The following is a 21,842-nucleotide window of genomic DNA, read 5'->3' on the forward strand; positions in this document are numbered from 1 at the left end:
TTTCATTGCTTGAGAATTTTAATTTTAGTTCAGCATTCATAGGTGCTGTTTCCTGTGTCTGTTTTTATTTCTTTCAGATTTTTCCATTTGTAGGCAGTGAGGGAACAGAGACGCAGCCACACTGTTATCATGTACAGCCTGAGGAGACCCCTCATCTTTCAGGACTTGGCTACAGACTACACAGAGATTTACAACTTGGATGGATGAGGAAAGAATTTTGTGAGTGGCCTATAAATGAATTATTCCTTTTTTTTTTTTTTTTTGAGACAGGGTTTTTTGAGACAGGCCTGGAGAGTGTAGCCCTGGCTGTCCTGAAACTCACTCTGTAGACCAGGCTGGCCTCGAACTTAAAAATTCACCTGTCTCTGCCTCCCAAGTGCTGGGATTAAAGGCATGCGTCACCACTGCCCAGCTGAATTATTCCTTTTTAAAAAAGGTTATTGCCGGGCGGTGGTGGCGCACGCCTTTAGTCCCAGCACTTGGGAGGCAGAGGCAGGCAGATTTCTGAGTTCGAGGCCAGCCTGGTCTACAGAGTGAGTTCCAGGACAGCCAGGGCTATAGAGAGAAACCCTGTCTCGAGAAAAAAAATAAATAAAAAAGCTTATTTATGGGCTGGTGAGATGGCTCAGCGGGTAAGAGCACGACTGCTCTTCTGAAGGTCATGAGTTCAAATCCCAGCAACCACATGGTGGCTCACAACCATCCAAAATGAAATATGATACCCTCTTCTGTGTACTCATTTATAATAATAAATAAATCTTAAAAAAAGGTTATTTATTTATTGTATGGTTGTGAGTACACTATAGTAGACACACCAGAAGAAGGCATCTGATCTCATTATGGGTGGTTGTGAGCCACCTTGTGATTGCTGGAAATTGAACTCAGAATCTCTGGAAGAGCAGTCTGTGCTCTTAACTGCTAAGCCATCACTGCAGCCCTGAATTATTCTTTTTTATTATTTATTTATTTATTTATTTTGGTTTTTTCGAGACAGGGTTTCTCTGAATAGTCCTAGCTGTCCTGGAACTCACTCTGTAGACCAGGCTGGCCTCGAACTCAGAAATCCACCTGCCTCTGCCTCCCAAGTGCTGGGACTAAAGGCGTGCGCCACCACCACCAGGCTGAATTATTCTTTTTTAAAGATTTATTTTACTTTATTTATTTTTATGTGTATGAGTACACTGTAGCTGTACAGATGGCCGTGAGCTATCATGTGTGTGGCTGCTGGGAATTGAACTCAGGACCTCTGCTGGCCCCGCTCGCTCAGGCCCCGCCCCGCTCGCTCCAGCATGAGTCCGATCTCATTACAGGTGGTTGTGAGTCACCATGTGGTTGCTGGGATCCGAACTCAGGACCTTCGGAAGAGCAGTCAATGCTCTTAACTTCTGAGCCATTTCGCCAGCCCCTGAACTATTCTTAATATAAATGCTAGTAATGAATTAATCCAGTGGCTGTATTTCTTTACTTTGTATTATTCCCAAATAATCACATAGAAAAAAGTATTTATTTGAAACTCCACTTCAATAGGGAGCAGTTAAATGATCTGCCTTAGTCTTCTCTGCTAACCTGGCTGCCTCCCAGCCCCATCCCTTGATTACTATTGATCTGGCTCTTCGGGCTTCAGGTGTGCTTCCACGAGCTCTCTCCTGACCCCTTCCTCAAGGCTCTAAATCTTCCATCCTCCTCACTGATCTGAATCTCCTCTCCTTCTCTCCTTTCTCTGGCTGGCTGATGTCCACCCCCCTCCCCTTCTCTCTTCTGCTCAGACTTTGAGTGATCAGCATTTATTGACAAGACAAAGAACAGATGGTAAGAACCGTCTACACTAACTTGAGCCAGGAGATTCCTGGGACAGGGCATTCCAGGGAATTGAAAGAAGATGTGAGGGCAGAGATCAGCATTTGGATAACACAAGAGTAAAGTTTAGATAATGCACAGAAACGCTAGTGGCTAATTCATGAAGCAGAGCTGCGATTTGATGAGGGATGAGGTGATTTGAGCAAGTCCATCATGGGGCAGGGGGAGGGGGAGTCAAGACAGGACCTGAAGCAAACCACACAGATCCACAGTCAAAAGCAGAGAGAGACAAATACAGTGTCTTTCCCTGCCTGTTTCCCTTCAGCATCCTTTTTCCTGGGGGATGGCGCCACCGACAATGGGCCAGGCCTTCTCATGTCACTTATGTTTAATCATGGCCACCTCCACAAGCAGACCAACGTCATCTAGGCACTTCATGAAGACTCTTGCTAAGGGATTCTAGGTTGTGTGAATTTGATAGTTAAAACTAATCTGTTGTTCATCCTAGGGGGCTGCAAACCCTTCAGCTCCTTTGGTCCTTTCTCTAACTCCTTCACTGGGGACCCTGTACTCAGTTCAATGGATAGCTGTGAGCCTCTACATCTGTATTAGTCAGGTACTGTCAGAGCCTCTCAAGAGATAGCTATCTTTATCAGGCTGGCTTGTCCTTCCTTCAGTCTCTGCTCCATACCCTCAGAGCTCCCAGGGACTCAACCACCAACCGAGGACTATACATGGTAGGTCTGATTGTTCTGGCAGCATGTGTATAGCAGAGGATTGCAAAGTCAATCATCAATGGGAGGAGAGGCCTTTGGCCCTGTGAAGGTTCTGTGCCCCAGTGTAGGGGAATGCCAGGGCCAATAAGTGGGAGAGGGTTGGGTGGCAGGCATGGGGAGGGGGGAGGCAACAGGGGTTTGTTCTTGTTGTTTTTGTTTGTTTCTTTCTTTCTTGGAGGGGAAGCTGGGAAAGGAAAAATCATATGACATGTAAATAAAGAAAATATCTAATAAAAAAATGTAAAAAAAAAAAAAAAGACAAAAAAACAAACCTAATCTGCTGAAGTCTGGCAGTGGTGGCGCACGCCTTTAATCCCAGCACTTGGAAGGCAAAGGCAGGTGGATTTCTGAGTTCGAGGCCAGCCTGGTCTACAGAGTGAGTTCCAGGACAGCCAGGGCTATACAGAGAAACTCTGTCTCGAAAAAGCAAAACAAAACAAAACAAAAAAAGTTGGGGTATGCAAAAGACAAGTTTGTAAATAGGTCATAAATATAAAATAAAGTAACTGAAGTAGATTGCTACTCACTGCTTTCACAGACAGTGGGATATACCAGTTTCCAAGATTGGGGAGGGCCAGGCTGGGCCCGTGAGATTGTCATTTTAAAAAGGGAAAATGAAAAAAATTAAGAAAACAAAACCAAAAATTTCACAGCACCAGTTGGTGGCTTTGATTCAATTTTGTCCTGATGAGAGCAGCTAAATCACGTGACCGACACCGTACCACGTGATCTGCCTTGGTGCCTCTGGGGTCCGCCGCCACCCCACCGTGCTTTAGGCCTGTCCAGCTTGGTGCTTGTCAGACTAACTTCCGGTCTTCGTGACGTCCCCGGAGAGCAGTTTCCATAACAACCACCTTTTGACCTCCTTCATGTGACGTCACTTCTGTTTTAGTGCGAAGGGTGCACTTGGGCGCATGCGCAAAAGGAGAGTACACAGGAAATGGTCTTTTTCTGCGCAGGCGTCTTGGCCCTGAGGGCGGGGCTTGGCCGCGCCGCGGTGCGCAGGCGCAGCCGTCGGTGGGTCGGGTCTTCGGTCGACTGAAAGGTGAGGCTGGGGGTCCGCTGCCTCCCGGGTGGGCGTGGGGGTCTGTGGTTAAATCTCCGCCGTGCTCGGGAGCCCCTGAGACCTAGGTGGTTTGTGATCGGGACTTCTTCGCCCTTCGGCGTCACGTGAGCGCGCGGCGCAGAGGGGAAACTGAGGCAGGCGGCGTCTCTCCCCCCCACCCCGACCCCACGCCCCCACCCCTCGAGCTTTTTCTCACGAAAAGGTCAGCGTTTAGGTGTGGGGGGTCGGACCTCAGTTTCTTCGGGTCCCCTCGGGCCTAAGACCCTCTTACATTGCCATTCCTTACCCTGGTGACCTTGCTTAGCCTGTTGCCTGCCCACAGCCTCAGTTTCCCTCTTCTGTACAATGGACGTTGTTACCACCATCTGAGCAGTTTGTCGGTTTGTCGGTGCTCGTTCCCACTTGGAGGGTGTGTTTGATTCGGGTGCCAAAGGTAGGTAGAGTGTGGGGTTGAAGGGTAGAGGGCCAGCTGTGCACGCTAGGGCAGATTGCTTGTCCTCTCTGAGGAGTTGTTCTCTTAAAATGGTGGTAAGGCAGGTGTGCTGACCCACAGGCAGAGGCAGGAGACTCGTGGGACTTACATGCTAGCAAGGACTACATAATTTGTCCCAGAAAAATGAAACAACAACCAAAAGCAAAGGCCCTGACAAAGAGCCTAGAGCTTTGGTCCATAACCTATAATCCAGTCTTTCGTTTGAGAGGGGGAGGCAGCTGGATCACTGGGAGATCAGGCCCAGCCTTGGACACCTAACATGGTGAAGCTAGCTGGCCCACAGTGTGAGACCTTCTCTGAAAATGAAATAGCCATAATTAATAGTTTGTTTTTTGAGACAACGTCTTCATCTGTCTCTGGCTGTCCTGGAACTCACTATGTAGACCAGGCTGGCCTCAACTCCCTCCTCTGCCCAGGATGGGAGGTGGTACCACCACATCTAGCATCATGATTAATTTAAAAAGGATGTTAGTCTAGTCCCATTTAGTTGTAAGCTGGGGTTGCTGGCTGAGGCAGAACAATGGAAGTGAAGTTCAAGGCCGTGTTGGGCTACATGGTGAAATCCTCTTGTTTCAATAGCCCCGTTGTGGTGGTGCTCAAATTGGATCCCAGCACTCAAGAGGCAGAAGCAGGAGGATCTCTCTAGTTTTGAGGTCAGCCTGGTTTACAGAGTGAGTTCCAGGGCAGCCAGGTTGCACAGTGAGACACTGTCTTGAAAAGCCAAAACCAAAAATGAAGTGTTAGCTACAAAAAAAACAAAGTTGAAATTGTTATGTTTCTGAAGGTCCATTGGCTGGTGACAGCACACGGTCCCCACCAGTTGATTGAGGTGACTTTCCTGTTTTGTCCCTCTGTGGCTATTTGCTCGATCAGTCTTTCCTTTCATTGGTCATTCTCATCCACAAGGACCCTGGGCCAGTGTGTGGGGACGTTTGTGATCGGTGTGACTAAAGGGGCTTCTGATGTGACACTGACACTGGATAGGAGTCAGGAACGTTGCCCACAGAACATTGCTTCTGTTGGGGAAACAACTCAGTGAGCAACATGCTTGGCACGAGGATCTAAGTTCGATTCCCTGTGGATTCCCATTGGAAAAAGCCGAGAGCGCTGGCGGCACTTGTAATTTCAGTGCAGGGAGATAAGCAGATCCTGGGCTCTCTGGACATCCCTGTGTCCCAGGGACAGACATTGCCTCTAAAATATGATGTGCTGCCTGGAGGGAGGACATCCAGAGGTGGACATACACATACACTCACCACACACACACATATACATACCACATCACACATTCACTCACATATACACATATCACTCATATACACACACAGACACCATACACACAACTCACACATTCAAATACACACACATGCATCACAGAAACATGCACGTATACACACACCACAAACACATATTCACACCACATGCTTACATACACAGACACATACATATACCACATACATGTACACGTACCACATACTCACATAGACACACACTACACACTCCCATAGACACACACTCACATACACACACCACAGACTTACAGACACACACAGATACACACATACACTAATGTTACTGGTAGCCGATATGAGGCATGCCTGTAATTCTAGCACTCCAGAAGCAGACATGGGAGGGTTGCCTTAAATTTGAGGCTAGCCAGTGGTGCATATTGAGTTCTGGTGTTACAATGGAACCCAAGCTCAGTGATTCCTCACTGTTGAGGCCTCAGTGTAGGTTGTATGGGTCCCAAGTTTGTGTGCATACCTCATTTCGTGGGGTAAGGGCTTGCCTTACTGGATGATATATCTGGAGCTGCCGTCCGAGGTCCCAGCTGTGGTGCTTTGTGGTAAGGTGGTGGCTCCATAGCTGAGCTATATTCCAAGCCTTCCTGGTGTTTTGTTTTGAGACAGGGTCTCCTGCATTCCAGGGCTTCCTGTATGCTGGGTGGCACTCAGCCCACTGGGACTTGGCCCAGGCAGCTCACCAGATTCCTCAGATCAGAGTTGGACTCTGTGGCTAAGCCTGGCACTTGCCACACTGACCTCCAGGGAAGTTGAGAGGTTGAGGGGAACAGGCAGAGAGAGTCTGTAGCCCCGGCCACCTAGGCAATCGTCCTGCTTCGGTCTCCCAAGTGCTGGGAGGCAGCTGATGCTCAGGCCTGGCTGGGCTCTCTGGACATCCTACCTAGTTCCATTTCCCTAGTTCCAATTGCTCCTATCCAGAGCATATCCTGAAGTGATCCTGCACTCCGGGGTGTGTACCTGGGTGTCCAGGAAGTTCTGATTATACCAAGGATTCAGGCCAGTGGTTTATCTTAGCTCTTCCTGGCAGAGAGTGTGACTCCCAGCTGTCACCTCCAGCCCATGTCACATACCAGCTGCTCTGTAATCGAGTGTCTATGTGGGAAACAGTCCTCCATCTTTATGTTTGAGGCAGGAGCTCATGTACTCCAGGCTGCCCTGCGACGCTGTAGCTGAGGTTAACCTTGAACTCCTAGTCTTCCCATGTGCTGGGATAACAAGTGTGTGTGGGCATGTTTTCCTTTGTTTGTTTGTTTTTCTTTGTTTAAGATTTACTCTTCATTTTGTGTCTGCATGTGAGCGAGAGCATGCCTGAGCACACAGAGCCTGTGAAGGCCAGAAGAGGGTGCGTGTCCTCTGGAGCTGGAGTTCCAGGTGGTTGTGAATAGCTCATCTAGGTGCTGGGAACTGAACCCAGGCCCTCTGGCAGAGAAGCAGTGCTCCTGAGCAGGGAGCTGTCCCTACTACCTGCTCTGTTTTCTGAGACAAACTCAGTGTGTAGCTTTGAGTGCCTGAGCTTCAGCCTCTGTTCTACTAGGTTTTTATAAGGAGAGGGGCTGTGTTCTACAAGAGACTTCATGTGGCTTAGAGACTTGCCTTCTCAGCTTGGCACTTGCTCCCACTGTGGTGGGGCTCGGGTTCAGGAGACGACTGTCCAGGGAGTTCTGGAGTACACAGCTGAGATGAGACCCGAGGCTGTCTTAGGTTTGGGAGCAGGGTGGGACTTGGGGGTGTAGCTCTCAGGTTTTTTAATCTGGTGTGTGGGGAGGAGGAGGAGGCTAGCCTTAGACTTTGGGAGGTATGGAGTGCCCCCTGTCTCTGTCCCCACAGCAGGTGCACATGCAGGGTCTGCCAAGGTCTTTGAGGGCTGTGATCTGTAATATCTGCTTGCTCTCAGGTGGACACGGACTGTAGTTTAGAGAGTCGCTGTGTATGGAGGGAGGTTGTGTGGGTGCAGTCAGGCAAGAGCAGGGCCTGCAGGGTCTCTGGGGTGAAGCCCTTCATTTTGTGGGCTCACTTGCCTTTTTAGCTTCTTTGTCCTGGACAGGGGCCTAGTAAGGACACTAGTGAGCTGTGACAGGCCTAGGGAAGGACACTAGTGAGCTGTGACAGGCCTAGGGAAGGACACTAGTGAGCTGTGACAGGCCTAGGGAAGGACACTAGTGAGCTGTGACAGGCCTAGGGAAGGACACTAGTGAGCTGTGACAGGCCTAGGGAAGGACACTAGTGAGCTGTGACAGGCCTAGGGAAGGACACTAGTGAGCTGTCACAGGCCTAGGGAAGGACACTAGTGAGCTGTCACAGGCCTAGGGAAGGACACTAGTGAGCTGTGCTGAACCCACAACTTGGGTTTGGATTTTCATAAGCTGGGATGGAACTTGATTTGTTGAGTGGGCTAGCATCAGACTTTTTCAGTCTCTTCCTTTGAGGAAGGACACATCTTAGCCTGGAATTGGGTTGGTGGCCAGCAAAACCCAGCTATCCTCCTGTCTCCACTCATGCACCTGGTGCCAGGTTTACTGGTCTGTTCACACAACCACAGCCAGCGTATTGGGTAGGTTCTGGGGATCTGAATCAGGGTCTCCCACCTGCCTAGCAGGGTCTATTACCCACTTGACTACCTCGCCTGTCCCAAGGTTTGGGGTTTGATTCTGTCATGAGTAAGCTAGATTGAGGCAAGGGGCAGTGAATCTGAGGCTGGGTGGCCACACTGTGTCAGAACGAATGGGAGGGGGAAAGAGGCGTGCAGACATCAGTGAGGGGTGCTGGACCTCTCACCCAGGGGAACTCTGGGACTCAGTTCTGCTGCCCCTTCACTCCTGTACCCCACCGACTAGACCATGCCTGGGTGGTGGGCAGCTGCACTCATAAAGCCCACACTGTTCTGAGATAATAGGCCTTTGAGAGTCTTGTCCCTTAGCCAGAACCTTCCCAAACCCCGTAGGCCTGGGGTGTGAGAACTGGGGCCTCATCACCACAGAGGGAGGTCAGTGGGCGTCGTTGGGTGATGGACACTCCCAGGGGAGGCGATTCATGGCCCAAATGTCTTTGGTTCACAGCTGGGTGGGGTGGGGTGGGATCTTGTCAGGGCCACTGTTCCCTCTTAAGTGGTAACAGTGCCTGTCAGTGACTGACACACAGACTGTTGTCACAGAGGACCCACACATCAGGTCTGGTACTGCAACAGCGAGTTCCACCCCTTTCCCCAGAGGACCTCTGTCTCTGTCTCTGGAGGACAGATGTTCTCTGATGGGGCATGCATCCCTAATCTTTGCCTGCTCCAGACTGGGAGCTCCTTGCTTAGACATTACCCAGGGTTCCCTGTCTTCACCCCAGCCCTGGGTTAGAGTTTATCACCATGCCTAGCTTCATACAAGGGTGCTAGGGATTTGAACTCAGGTCCTCATGTTTGCAGAGCAAGGACTGTGCCCACTAAGTCATCTCCCAGCCCTAGTTATTATTTATGTTTGTGTGTATGTGTGGGTGCTGTGGCACTGTCCATGTGATGGTCAGAGAACATCTCAGGAGTCAGTTTTTTCCTCCATGTGGGACCGAGGGATGGAGCTATGTTCCCAGGCTTGAGGCAAGCTTGCTTACCCACTAAGCCACTTTTCTGGCCCACCAGTCCTATTTTTATTCATTTATTTGTATATTTAGTCAAGGACTCACCATAGCCCAGGCCAGCCTAGAGCTTGTTGTCCCCCGCCTCAGCTCCAGAGTGCTGGGATGAGAGGTGGGTGTGTCATGCCTGACAGGCACGTGTCGAGTGGATGCCTGTGTGAAGAGCCTTCTTTTTGGAAGCTGAAGGTCCAGCTTTGGCCTCTGACTTCAGCCCACTACCCTCGTTTGATCCCTAGGCTGTGTCCCTGGTAATCCATCTGTCCTTACAACTGGACCCTGAGGCCAGGTCTGAGCCAACTGTATTACATAGAGTGTTGCCCCTTGATGCTGGCGGTAGGACAGAGGGTCCTCTGGGTGAAAGAGCAGAGTTCACTCTTGCAATCTCAGAGTCTGGGTGGTGGCTTCTGAGGGGAGCGGCTATTACAGGCCCACCTCATCTCTGTCTTCTCTCCCATGGGGGAGGGTTTCAGATATCTTCATTATATTAATGTTTTGAGGATAGGGTCCCAAAGTTGGTACATGCTAGACAAGAACTAGGGACTGAGCGGCACCCCATGACTTCTGCTGGATTTAAAAGCTTGTTTATCTGTGCGCCTGTATCTAGAGCAGAGGGTGTAAGATCCCTGGGGCTAGAGCTGTGGGTGCTGTGGGTGTTGGGAACTGGGGTGCAGATCCTCTGCAAGAGCAGCTTAACCTCTGAGCCATTCCCCACTCTCACCCCTGTATTTACCTACTTGTCTTGAGCCAGGGTCTCCCTCTGTAGCTGTGGCTGGCCTCTGACTCCCAGCAGTCTGCTTGCCTCACCCTCCCCAGCTCTGGGAATAGATGTGCAGTAGCACACAGAATCCCAGTCCTTACTGGTCAACTCAGACTGACCTTGAACTCAACATTATTCTCCTGCCTCAGCCACCCGAGGACCAGGGACCACGGGCATGTGCCAATGCCCATCTGAATTTTTCCTTTTTGTGTTTTAACTTGAATCAGGCCCCACTCTGGCCTCACTTTAACCTGGTCACCTCTGTGAAGACTGTCTCCAAAGGCAGTCATATTTGGCCTCTGGGGTTCAGGATTCTCCGTTTAGAAGCTTAGGGGACACTGTGTGGCAGGTGATGCTATTGGTCTGTTCATGGGATCCCTGGCCGTGGGTGCCCAACCTGGGAGTAGTCTCCCATAATGCTTTCTTAATGTGTGTTAGCTTGAGACTGGTCTGCTCCGCTCAGGGCTGGTCCAAAGCTGCTTTCTAGAATGTCCTTAAGTGCTAGTTGAGGGTTGAAAGCATGGCAAAGCGATAGATAGTAACTGGTGCAGTTGGCATGCATGTCCTCACACTGGGGTGCCTGGGTCATGCAAGCATGTCTATTAGTGGTTGGCCAGCACCCCACCACTGCTAGGAGCAACCCCTCCATTCCTGTGTGCTCAGGACAAAGGCCATGGCTGAAGAGGCTTGCTGTGCACTGGGGGAGGGACAGGATGGCCAGGAGTCACTCAGCCTGGTGGGTTGTGGAGCAGGGGCCACAGAAGGATGTGCTCCACACCACTGCCTCCATTCCAGAGTCTTACCCAACCACCTGTGAACACCTGCTAGCTTTGTGTCCGACTCTCGGGGCGCCGAGCTGGGCCATACCCTTGGGTGGCTGGGAAGTTTCCATCAGCCCAACTTCACAGGTGCCTCAACTGGGCTCTGACATGGAGCTCTGAGAGTTCCGTGCCTATGATTTGTGACCCTGAGCTATACTGGCCTCTCCATTACATGCAGGACTGTGGTGGCTGTCATGTGATTGCATGCTAGGTGCCAAAACTTTAGGCCAATTTCTGTCTTAGACTAGAGGACACAGGTCTGAACTGGCGTGGCAGGGCCCCACGCCTCAAGCCTCCAAGTGTCTTTCTTTCTGCCCTCTGAACTCTGTCCTGTGCTGTCTGCTATTGTACAGGGGTCCAAACACTCTCTCTGAGGGTGCCTGTCAGTGCCGGCCCACTCCTCATGGCTCCCTCTGAGGCTCAGGGATGTGACCTTGACACCGTGCCCCCTCTGCTGGCTCATCTCCAGGGGACTGAACTCACCTGCTGCCTCTGAAGGTTCCCTGTGCTGAAGTCACTCTGAGGTGGTCAGGAGGGCCACATTCACCTGTCCCTCTGGAGTCCAGAGCTGCCCTGGTGTCAGTACACAGTGTACCTTGCAGACTAGGTTGTGAGCTGTAGCACCTCCCAAGCTTTGGGTATAGAGTGGGTTGAAGAACTGGAGTCCTCAAAGCCTTGGGATCCCAGAAAACAGCCCTGCTCACCATGTGCTGGGTGCACTGACCGCCTGTTATGCTGTAAAAGGGTAAATTGAGGAAAGAGTGCCCAGAGGCAACAGTGTTAGCTCAAAGCATGCCTTCCTCCCCAGCACTGTGGATAGTGTAATGGAGCCATTTCTGTGTGGCTCCATGCCCAGGGTGTCCACACCTGTCTCGGGGGAGGAAGGAAGGCTCTACACAGTGGCTCTGACCCTAGAGCTGACTAGTGCTCTTGGACTGTTTCTGGTAGTGATCAGGTGCCAGGGACCTATGAGTCAAGGACACATCTCCATCTCTGGCTCCTCACCTGGCACTTTGGGTTGTCCTCACAGATCCTGAGCAAGTAGCGTCACCTCACTAGCCTCAAGATGGACAACAGGAAGCGCCTGGCCTATGCCATCATCCAGTTCCTCCATGGCCAGCTGCGGGACGGTGGGCTCTCGTCTGACGCCCAGGAGAGCCTAGAGGGTAAGTGTGGGCTGCTGTCCTGCCAGTCTCTGCTAGGGCTCAGGACACCACAGATGTGGGAGGCAGCCAGCATGTGTGCCCAGCCTGGGCATCTGTACCCTTCCTTGGCTCATGATGGGAGTCATGGGTACCCAACATCTCGCTCTCCTTGCTGGTGCCCTCACTCTCCCCGCTGGTGGCCTCGCTCTCCTTGCTGCTCCTTTGTGGCTGTGGACTGAGTCCGCATTCCCTGTTGGCAGTGGAGGTATGGTTTCTTGCTCCTCAGCCCCTAGTGTGCCTGTGACAGCACGTCTCACAGGACAGTAGTTCTTGTGGACAGCCTCCTTTGCTGAGGGCGTGGCTTGTACCTCCCTCATTGTGTAGCACTATTCCTGGGGAGATGTGACAAGTGGGTTTGCCTCAGATGGGAATAAACCAAAACACAGACAACACCAGTGAGTCTGTTGGGTCACTTACAGGAGCAGAAACCACTCAAAGACAGCTGTGACTCCAGAGCTACCCCTGCATGGCTCCAAACCCCAACCCTGGAGCACAGCTCACAGCCTGCTGCCAGTGGGGCAGTCCTTTCTCAAAACTCCACACTTCTGAAGCTGAGAGCTGTCCTTCCTGTTTATGTGTGTGAGAGGGCCTGCTACATCTGGTCTGTCTAGAGGCTTCCGGAAGCTCGAGTTATTCACTTCCTGTCTTAGCCAGCTTCCTTACAGCATGGCAGTTTGTTTCCAGGAATTACAGATCCACAGTGTGGATACCACTTCAGAGAAAGTGGCTGGCCCAGGCCGTAGGGACACTGACCTTTCCACAGTAGCTTACACTGTTCCCAAACGACAGGCCTTGTGCTGATAGTTCAGGTCAGCCCCAGCCCCAGCGTTGTGACCCCACAGAGGGCATGTCCACCTCAGGCCTCGTGTCCCTGCCTCCTGCTGTCAGGAGCACATGTGTCTGAGAGGCTGACTGGAGGTTACTGAGAAGGACTGAGGTCCAGGGCCAGGTGCTTAAGGCCTGGGCTGGGCTGGGGCTTGGTGGGAAGAGCACTTGCCCAGCTCATGTGAAGTCCCAGCTCAAACCAGGTATGGTAGTGCACACCTGTTAGCCCTACACTCAGAAAGTGGGTGCAGGTGGGTCGGGGTTTCTGGGACATGCTTGGCTTTGTAGGGAGTTCAAGGGTACCCTGGGCTACATGAGAGTCTATCACAGGAAAAATGGAAGATGCCAGAGCTTCCTGTGGGCTCCAGTGAGGCTGGCTTGTCTCATTTCCCGCACAGTTGCCATCCAGTGTCTGGAGACAGCCTTTGGGGTGACGCTGGAGGACAATGACCTTGCTCTTCCCCAGACCCTGCCAGAGATATTTGAAGCCGCCACTGCCAGCAAGGTGAGCCTGGGCTTCCCTTGACTGTGCCCACGATGGCAGTGTGCTGTCCTATGCCGAGGCTTGACAGTGCTCTGAGCTGTGTGGCATCCTGCGAGGGCAGGTGTGGCAGGGCACAGTGGGATTGTTTCACCCCTAGCAGGAGATGCCACAGGACCCGAGGGGCCCTGACAGGACACCACCCTCTGAGGAGGACTCAGCTGAGGCAGAGCGCCTCAAGACGGAAGGTGAGGGAGACAGATGTCCCCATGGGGCCTGTGCAAAGTGCTGAAGGGATGCAGCCAAGACCAGTGAGGTCCTAGTTGCGGGGGCGAGGCTGGGGAGCTGGAGAGATGGTGTGGCAGTTAGAACTGCGCAGAGTTCCTGCAGGGACCTTTAGATGGTTTCCCGCACTCTCTAAGGCAACTAGCTCACAGCTGGTGCTAAGCCTAGGGTTGGGGTATCCAGTGCCTTCTTTTGGTGTCTGTGGGCACTGTGCCTACACACACATACACACACACACACACACACACACACACACACACACACACACCACACCACACCACACTACACCACTCAGAATAATATATATTTATGCTTTAAAGTGGCAGACTTAGGCAAATCTGTGAATTCAAGACAAGCCCAGTCTACACGGTGCATTTAGGCTAACCAGAACTACATCATAAGACTTTGTCCCCAAAACAAAACAAAAAAAAAGATATTTTAAAAAATTAAAAGAGCCTGGTTTGGTGGCTAACACCTTTAATCCCAGCATTTGGGAGGCAGAGGCAGGAGGATCTCTGTGAGATCGAGGCCAGCCTGGTCTACAGAGCAAGTTCCAGGACAGGCAAGACTACCCTGTCTCAAAAACGCAAAGGGGAGAAAGTAAAGCTTCGTGGGCTGTGTGGATAACGGATCCCAGGAACCCCACCTCACGCTCAGGCAGGCCCCAGGCCCTTTATTACAGGCCAGGTGTGACTCCCAGAAGGCAGGCAGTCTTGGCATTTAACCCAGGCTAACCCTCCCTGTCCATGGCTCTGCATGGGATGTGTTTGGAAAACAAGCTTGTGTAAGCTGGATTCTTGTTATTGTCACAGATGCTGCAGTGGACTGCCATGCACCCGGCACTGCCACCATGCACCTGACATTCCCACTGTGCACCTGGCACTCCCACCGTGCACCTGACATTCCCACCATGCACCTGGCTCTGCCACTCTGCACCCAGCACACATGAAGCTGGCATCAGTCCCCAGTACCACATTCACCAGGCTTATGTCATCTTGTCATCCTCACATTGGGGAGGTGGAGGCAGGGAGGGTCAGGAGCTGGTTACATCATAAGTTTGAGGACAGCCTAGGATGATGCATGACCCCTCACCTGAAAAAAAAAGTCCCAGTGGGACCTAAGGATTGGATCTCCCTTTAGACTCTTAGGCCAGAGGAGATAGGTGTTGTATGGGCAGCATGGGCCAGCCTGGGCTCCTCTCCTTCTCTCTCTACCCCTGCAGGTAATGAGCAGATGAAGCTGGAGAACTTTGAGGCGGCTGTGCACCTCTACGGCAAGGCCATTGAGCTCAATCCGGCCAATGCTGTCTACTTCTGTAACAGGTGTGGGTGGGGCTGGAGGGCACGGGCGAGCCATAGGGTGGGGTGTGGACTGCATGGTGAGCTGTCTGCGGCTCTGTGTGAGGTGTGGCGACGTTGTGAGGTGGCATGCTGCTCACACAGGACCCTGAGCTGTGTAGTCAGCTCACCCAGCAGACAGATGGACAGCACAGATGCACTTGTCCTCATGCCTCTTGTTGACATGCAGGCTGTTCTTCAGCTGCTGTGATCTCCTTCAGCTTGGTTTAGTTTGAGGCAGGGTTTCACAGAGCCCTACATACCTGCCAAGACCTGTGTGGGCTTTGAGCCTCTGTGGTCCTGGTATGGTGGGCTGCAGTACCCAGCTTCCTGCCACAGACCAGCTCCTGAAGGGGCCTCCTGCGGAGGACCTGGGAGTTCCCTACTGACAACTTCCTCTCCCCAGAGCCGCAGCCTACAGCAAGCTGGGAAACTACGTGGGGGCCGTGCAAGACTGTGAGCGCGCCATCGGCATTGACCCCGGGTACAGCAAGGCTTATGGCCGCATGGGGTGAGTGCAGCTACTGTGGGCAACGCTGCGTCCTCAGAGCTGTGTGGCTCTCTGCTCTCCCTGTGACTTCATTGTTTTCCCCAGCCTGGACAGGGTGGGTTGGCACTAAATCCCATCCAGCGCCCATCATAGCTCCCCCGGCACACTCTTGTTCCCAGCCTTGCGCTGTCCAGCCTGAACAAGCATGCAGAGGCTGTGGCGTATTACAAGAAGGCCCTGGAGCTGGACCCTGACAACGACACGTACAAGTCCAACCTCAAGATTGCAGAGCTGAAGTTACGGGAGGCGCCGAGCCCTGTGAGCCCATCTCTCAAGAGCGGGTGATGGGAGGCCAGGCTGGAGCCCCTGCTCTAGGAGTGGGAGGGGAGCGCTGAGGCTGGTGAGGATAACTGGGATGTTGTGGTTAGAAGCAGATGCAAGGATGACTCTCAGAGACTAATCATAGGTCCTCAGACACAGGACAGAGTACTGGGCCATGTGGGTCACGGAGCTGGAGACACACAGCAGGGACCCTCCATGGTCTGTGAAGTGGTAATAGATATGATGGCCACAGTCATGGTGTGGTGTAGGGTGCCCAGTGTGTTCACAGTGATAGGTGGGTTGTTGGGACCTCCTCAGTCGCCTTCCCCCAGAGTGGCCAGCCTGGCTCCAGACACCACTAACCGATACTCCTTCTGCAGACGGGCGGTGTGGGCAGTTTAGACATCGCTGGCCTGCTGAACAACCCACACTTCATCACCATGGTAGGCACCCCTCTTCTGCTCCCCTGCCACCCAGGCCAGGGTTCCTGCCACGAGTCTGTGTCTTGGTGTGGTATCTAATGGGAACATCCACATTAGGGCCCACAGGGAGTGAGCACACCTGCTGGGGTCCCTGCAAGGCCACAGCTGTGTGAGGCCATTTCTGGCCGTCTCAGCGTGCTCTCTGCACTGTAGGTGTCGCAGCATCGTCCAGCAAGAGCTGGTTCAACATCCTTGCTGAGTGCGTTTTTTCTGGAGCAGGGCTAACAGGGACAGTGCTTTCTGGGCACACCCTTAGGAGGGGTTGTGGCTGCACCAGCCTTCTCTGCCAGCTGTGATGTGTGACTGAAACGTCATTTGCACAGTCCAGGGCTCCCTGGGTTGCAGATGTGAACTCAGCAGGCATGGTGGTGAAGGCCTGAGAGCCCCTGAGGCACTGAGGCAGGATGGCACCTCAGCACTGCAGAGGGAGGAGCTAGCGTCTGTGAGAGACAGTAGGAGCAGAGGGCACAGCTGCCTGGGGTGTGTCTGTATGTCTGTCAGTCTTTCTGCCACAGGGAGGTTCCTGACACCTGTGCCTTCTGTTCCCTTTAGGCTTCCAGCTTAATGAACAGCCCCCAGCTGCAGCAGCTGTAAGTGACCTGCTCTGGTTCTCTGTGCCTACACACAAATGACAGGAACATCTGTCTGTTTTTTTTAACTTTTACTTTGTGTGTGGGTGTTTTGCCCATGTGTAAGTCTGTGCACTGTGTGTGTGCAGTGCCTAATGTGGCCAGATGGGGGCACCAGGTCCCCTGGAGCTGGAGTTAGATGGCTGTGGCCACTCTGGGGCATGTGAAACTGGTCTTTCAAGAGAGCAGCCAGAGCTCTAACCGTGGAACCATTCCCTGTTTTCTTCTTATTATTTTTTTTTTATTTATTTTGATGAGAGAAAGACAGTTTTTTTAACATTAATGTTTTGAGGTAGGGTCTCACCATGTACCTCCAGCTGGCCTGGAACTCAGAGTGTTGGATGAAGTCACGCACACAGCTGCTACTACTTGGAGAGCCTTCTGTCCCTATGAGCCATTGTCCAGTCCTCTCCCCAGGTCCCAACAACCACACGTTCATGTTCTCTCTTTACAGTGTCCTCTTGTGGACATTTCTCATCATAGTCAGACCTTTTGGTTCTGACTCCCATATTGACACGGCATTCCTGGTGTCCCTCTGTGTTACCGTGTGTCAGAGCCATGTTCCTGCTCAGGGCTGTGTAATATTTCAGTGTGTCATGAGCTGTCTGTCCCCCGATTGGGAGCCCTGGGGCAGCTCTCTCTTGCTGGTTCTCCTCCCCAGCCTTACAGGATTTTCTCAACCCCAGCTGTGGTACTTCCGGCTTGTTCTCCACAGGGTGATCAAGGTCTACCTCGCTTCCTGGCAGCACCCCACAGTTCTTAGCTTAGAACTGAGAAAGAAGGGGGCATGGCAGTGGGGCCAGACTGGGTGTTTTCTTTGGGTCGTGGGAGGCTGAGGGCAGTGGCTGTGGGCCTCTGCCGAGTTCTTTCTCCTGCAGCATGTCGGGCATGATATCTGGAGGCCATAACCCCCTGGGCACGCCAGGCAGCAGTCCGCAGCAGAGTGACCTGGCCAGCCTCATCCAGGCGTGAGTACTGCTCTTCCTGGCTCTGGTGGCTGGGAAGGGGCTGGCCCTCGCAACTGAGGGGGGCCCGCAGCGGGGGATGGGAGGATGGCCCAGAGGAGTAGAGGAGCACACTGTGTCTCCTGGGTATCCACAGGGGCCAGCAGTTTGCACAGCAGATGCAGCAGCAGAACCCAGAGTTTGTGGAGCAAATCCGGAGCCAGGTGGTGCGCAGCCGGACACCCAGCGCCAGCCATGAGGAGCAGCAAGAGTGATGACGGTGAGGCCCCCACGGCTGTCCTGCCCTTGCCTGTCAGGACATATAAGAAATCTTCCTGTCTAACATGACAGGGCATTTTCTGTCCAGAACGGCATGGAGGCCCCACTTTTACCATTTTGCCATTTTAGAAAATATTTTCGGGCTGGTGAGATGGCTCAGTGGGTAAGAGCACTGACTGCTCTTCTGAAGGTCCTGAGTTCGGATCCCAGCAACCACATGGTGGCTCACAACCACCTGTAATGAGATTGGATGCCCTCTTCTGGTGCATCTGAAGACAGCTACAGTGTATTACGCTGGAGCGAGTGGGGCCGGCCAGAGTTCAATTCCCAGCAGCCACATGGAGTTCAATTCCTAGCAGCCACATGATGGCTCATGGCCATCTGTACAGCTACAGTGTACTCATATAAATAAATAAATCTTTAAAAAAAATATTTTCATTTATTTATTTATTTATTTTATGTATATGAGTACACTGTAGCTGTCTTTAGACACTCCAGAAGAGGGCATTGGATCCCATTACAGTTGGTTGTGAGCCACCATGTGGTTGTTGGGAATTGAACTCTGGACCCCTGGAAGAACAGTGTTCTTAACTGTGGAGCCATCTCTTCAGTCCTACTTGTCATTTTTTAATCTCAGTAATACAGGTGAACCTCTGTCTTTGTATGTGCAGGTGCTCCTCCCTGACCACACTCCCAGCCTCTCATGGGGGTGGGGGGGTCGCTCCACTCCTGAACTTTACTGGCGGGTTCTGGGGGACTCAACCCTTGACCACAACCCTAGCCTTTTTCTAGGGGAGTTCTGGGTGGGGCTGGGTCCCTGATCATGCCCTGGCTCTGTTTTTCTTGTATTCATGTGTTTGTTTGCATGGATGTGTATAATCCTGACCGCCCTCAGGTGTTGGTCCTCAGACCACCTTAGGAGCTGTCTCTGGCTTGGAGCTTAGTTAAGTTCTCCAAGCCCCTTGTATGGCTGGTGGTTTCCAGGGTGTTTTAACTGCTGTCTGTAGTTCCCGCCTTCACTGCATTTACTAGCTCATTCCACTGCCTGACTATTTAATGGGTCCTGGAGACTAAATGCACTTCAGGAAGTCACCAGCTGAGCCATCCCCAGTTGTGATGTTTAGTTTTGTATTGTTTTGGTTTTTGGTCTCAAGTTGCCAAAACTGTCCCTAAATTCCCGACGCTCCTGCCTCCTCCTCTGGAGTGCTGAATGAGGTATGTCCTAACATTTGGGTATCAAAAGCTTTACTGAAGCCATGCGCCCCTGGGTGTCCCTCACTGGGCTGCTCGTTTGACTGTGACTCACTGCCCATCTTCTGTCTGCAGCTGACCTGAGTGGTCCCCTCGCTCCTCGGCCTCCTGGTGTTTTAGCATTTTCTCCGTTGGGCAGCTCAAGAGAGAAACTGGACCTGCATGTTAAGACGGACTCATCCCTGCCTTGTGTTCTCCTTCATCCCTCCCCCTATGTTTTTTGTATTCCTACTGGCCCCACACCTTTCTGGAAGAGTCTACGATGACTACATACCAGCACCAGTTCCTCCAGCCACCTAGGGAAGCAGCAGGGGAAGGTTGGAGTGGATGTGTGGAGTCATTGAGTGACAGCCTGGGCCTCAGGTCTCAGGCCCCACCCTGCCGGGTTCCTCCCAGAGGGACTTGAGTAGCTGACTCTCACTCATCCCCCTGGGAAGTGTCCACTGCCAGCCCCAGCTGGGCGCCAGCGTCCCATGCCCATGCCTGGATTGTAGGTCCCAGCAGCTGCCCCTGCTTGCCTTATTCCAGTGGCCTGTGCCACATAGAACTGAGGCCTGTGACTTCTGCCCAGCGTGTGGACCATCCATGTCTCTTCCCAGCTTCCCCTCCGTCTTCACAGCCATCAGCCAGTCCTAGTTTTGTGTCCAGTCCAGCTCCATCCTCAGCCTGGGCAGCAGACATAGACGTTGCCCATCTGTATCATCCTGCCCTTGATCTCATGGGATTCAATGTCCGGTTGGCAGGGATTCTTGGGGTATTGGCCCTCGGGCTCTTCCATCAGCCCTGAAACAGCCAGCAGAACCATCTTTGTTTGGGGTCAGTCTGTCCAGCGAGGATGTGGATTGGATATTTCCACACCCATTCTTGGTCCTGGGGGTTAGGTGGTGAGGTCACAGGACAGCTGAATCCTCAGGGGGTCATGATGGCATCAGGCTGTGGCAGGTAGTGTCAGAGCTGTGTGTGTCTTAGGTACCAAGTAGGAAGATGGCCCCGAGGGCAGCAGTGTCCCCTTGGGCACAGACTACCTCGGGAATAAAGACAGTGATGATGCTCGGCTTCCTGTGTCAGCCTCTGAGCCCCACTGCCCTGATAGCTAACATACCACAGCATGGAGGGGCAGGGTGTCCGGCATGCAGGATGCGGTTGGCATGGGCTCTAGTGAGTGCATAGCCTGCGCACTGCATGAGAAAGGAGATTCCTGCCCTCCCCACCTGAGGGCCACGTCATGCAACCAGCAAACCACCCACCTGCCCATTCCCTCCTGAGGGCCAGGCAGCAGGGGACATTTGGGATTCACTGGGTACCTCCTGTCAGTTTCCATAGATGACAGGAAAGTAATGTAGGCTGCAGGCCCCATGGCTGTGAGGGCTCAGGCTCACTGGGGCAGGCGGTATGACAGCACCCCAGCTTCTGGGACCAGTCAATCCATTTCTGTGTGGCCAGAGAGAAAGACCTTGACCTGTGTGTGCCAAAGAGTGAATAATCCTGGGTGTAACTATGCAGTCAGTCCCCAGTGGTGACCATCTTCCTTGTTGGGAATGCAGATACTTGGCTGGCCATGTCTCGGGTGTGTAGCAGGGAGAATTGTAGGTGACAGTCACTCCAGGCTTGAGGGCATTGGCCTTCATCTACATGCCTGTCACATATACAGCCAGACATACGTGTGCTCTGAATCAGAAACCATGATAACGTTTTAAAAATTGGCTGGGCAAGGTGTCACATGCCCTTAACCCCAGCACTGGTGAGGCAGAGGTAGGTGAGTCTTTGAGTTCCAGGTCATCCAGGGTTACGCAGAGAAATCCTGTCTTTAAAAATAAATCTGGTGAGAGGAAACAGGAGACTCTGCCACGGGTTGTGTGTGTGGTCGATCCTCTCTCAGCAATGGAACTAAGGTCATCAGGGTTAGTGGTGAGCACCCTTACCAGCCCGGTCATCGTGGCTGGCCAACCCTTGAGGACTTCGTCCCACCTCTGTGAAAATCCTCATTTGGAAAACAAGAAATAGAACATATTCAAACGCAAGCTGTGTCCCCCAAAGCTGTCCTGTGTCTCCAGGATTGCCAGCTGACTGTTTACCCAGCAGCATCTCTTTCAAGAATCGCCAACAGAAGCTAAGCTGACTTCCAGGTCAGCCTCTGAGAGCCTTGTAACCCCACAGTAATTGGGTTTCTTGCCTGAGACATGCCCTTCATGTGCAGCCCTGGCTAGCCATGAACTCAGAAATCCTGCTCCGACCTGAGTGCTGGGATGATAGGCCTGAGTTTTTGCGCCCATTTGAAATTCAACATTGAAATCACACAGGTCAGGGCCTCAAGTGAGTGTTACTAGCACTCAGGAGGAGAAATTGGAAAATCAGGACTTCAAGGCCACCCTTAGCCAGGTTAGGCTCAGTCAGCAGGTGCTTCTGTATTCCACTAGTGTAGGCTATAACAGCTTTGTGACATCCTCTCTGCTGATAACCTTGAGGGTTCCTGTAGTGGCTGACCTCTCCTGGGATCCAGGCTGCCTTGGAAACACTGGGCCATATCTAGGGATGCCTGGCAGACAGAAGTGCCCCAGACATCTTAGAACAACTTGGAGCAACTGTCCCATCCCCAGCATATCAGAATCCTTGGGTTGGGTTGAGTTGAATTTTTCAAGACAGGATTTCTTGGTGTGGCCCTGCCTGCCATGGAACTCATT

At 52.4% G+C, this 21,842-nt stretch overlaps 1 protein-coding gene across 2 annotated transcripts; it reads left to right on the plus strand.

Moving 5' to 3' along the window:
* Window positions 1-3,475: 3,475 nt before the first annotated feature.
* Window positions 3,476-20,218, plus strand: Sgta (small glutamine rich tetratricopeptide repeat containing alpha). 2 transcript variants are annotated; one of them, XM_031349609.1, is made up of 12 exons: window positions 3,476-3,618; window positions 11,663-11,798; window positions 13,061-13,167; window positions 13,304-13,391; window positions 14,651-14,750; window positions 15,172-15,276; window positions 15,435-15,573; window positions 15,957-16,019; window positions 16,611-16,648; window positions 17,566-17,655; window positions 17,789-17,911; window positions 19,237-20,218. In XM_031349609.1, the coding sequence occupies exons 2-11, from the start codon at window positions 11,699-11,701 to the stop codon at window positions 17,904-17,906; spliced, it is 948 nt and encodes a 315-aa protein (XP_031205469.1). In that variant the 5' UTR covers window positions 3,476-3,618; window positions 11,663-11,698; the 3' UTR covers window positions 17,907-17,911; window positions 19,237-20,218. The 2 variants fall into 2 exon arrangements, with proteins under 2 accessions (XP_031205469.1, XP_031205470.1); XM_031349610.1 differs by having other exon boundaries at window positions 13,307-13,391.
* The last annotated feature ends 1,624 nt before the right edge of the window (window positions 20,219-21,842 follow it).

Source organism: Mastomys coucha, unplaced genomic scaffold, assembly GCF_008632895.1.
Source record: "Mastomys coucha isolate ucsf_1 unplaced genomic scaffold, UCSF_Mcou_1 pScaffold4, whole genome shotgun sequence".
NCBI classification, from domain to species: domain Eukaryota; kingdom Metazoa; phylum Chordata; class Mammalia; order Rodentia; family Muridae; genus Mastomys; species Mastomys coucha.

Bases quoted from the DNA above. Each gene is read 5' to 3' on its own strand.
- Sgta (XM_031349609.1), top strand. From the start codon at position 11,699: ATGGACAACAGGAAGCGCCTGGCCTATGCCATCATCCAGTTCCTCCAT. The intron at 13,392-14,650 runs GTGAGGGAGACA...CTACCCCTGCAG, and splicing joins AGAGCGCCTCAAGACGGAAG to GTAATGAGCAGATGAAGCTG. The intron at 15,574-15,956 runs GTGAGCCCATCT...CTCCTTCTGCAG, and splicing joins TACGGGAGGCGCCGAGCCCT to ACGGGCGGTGTGGGCAGTTT.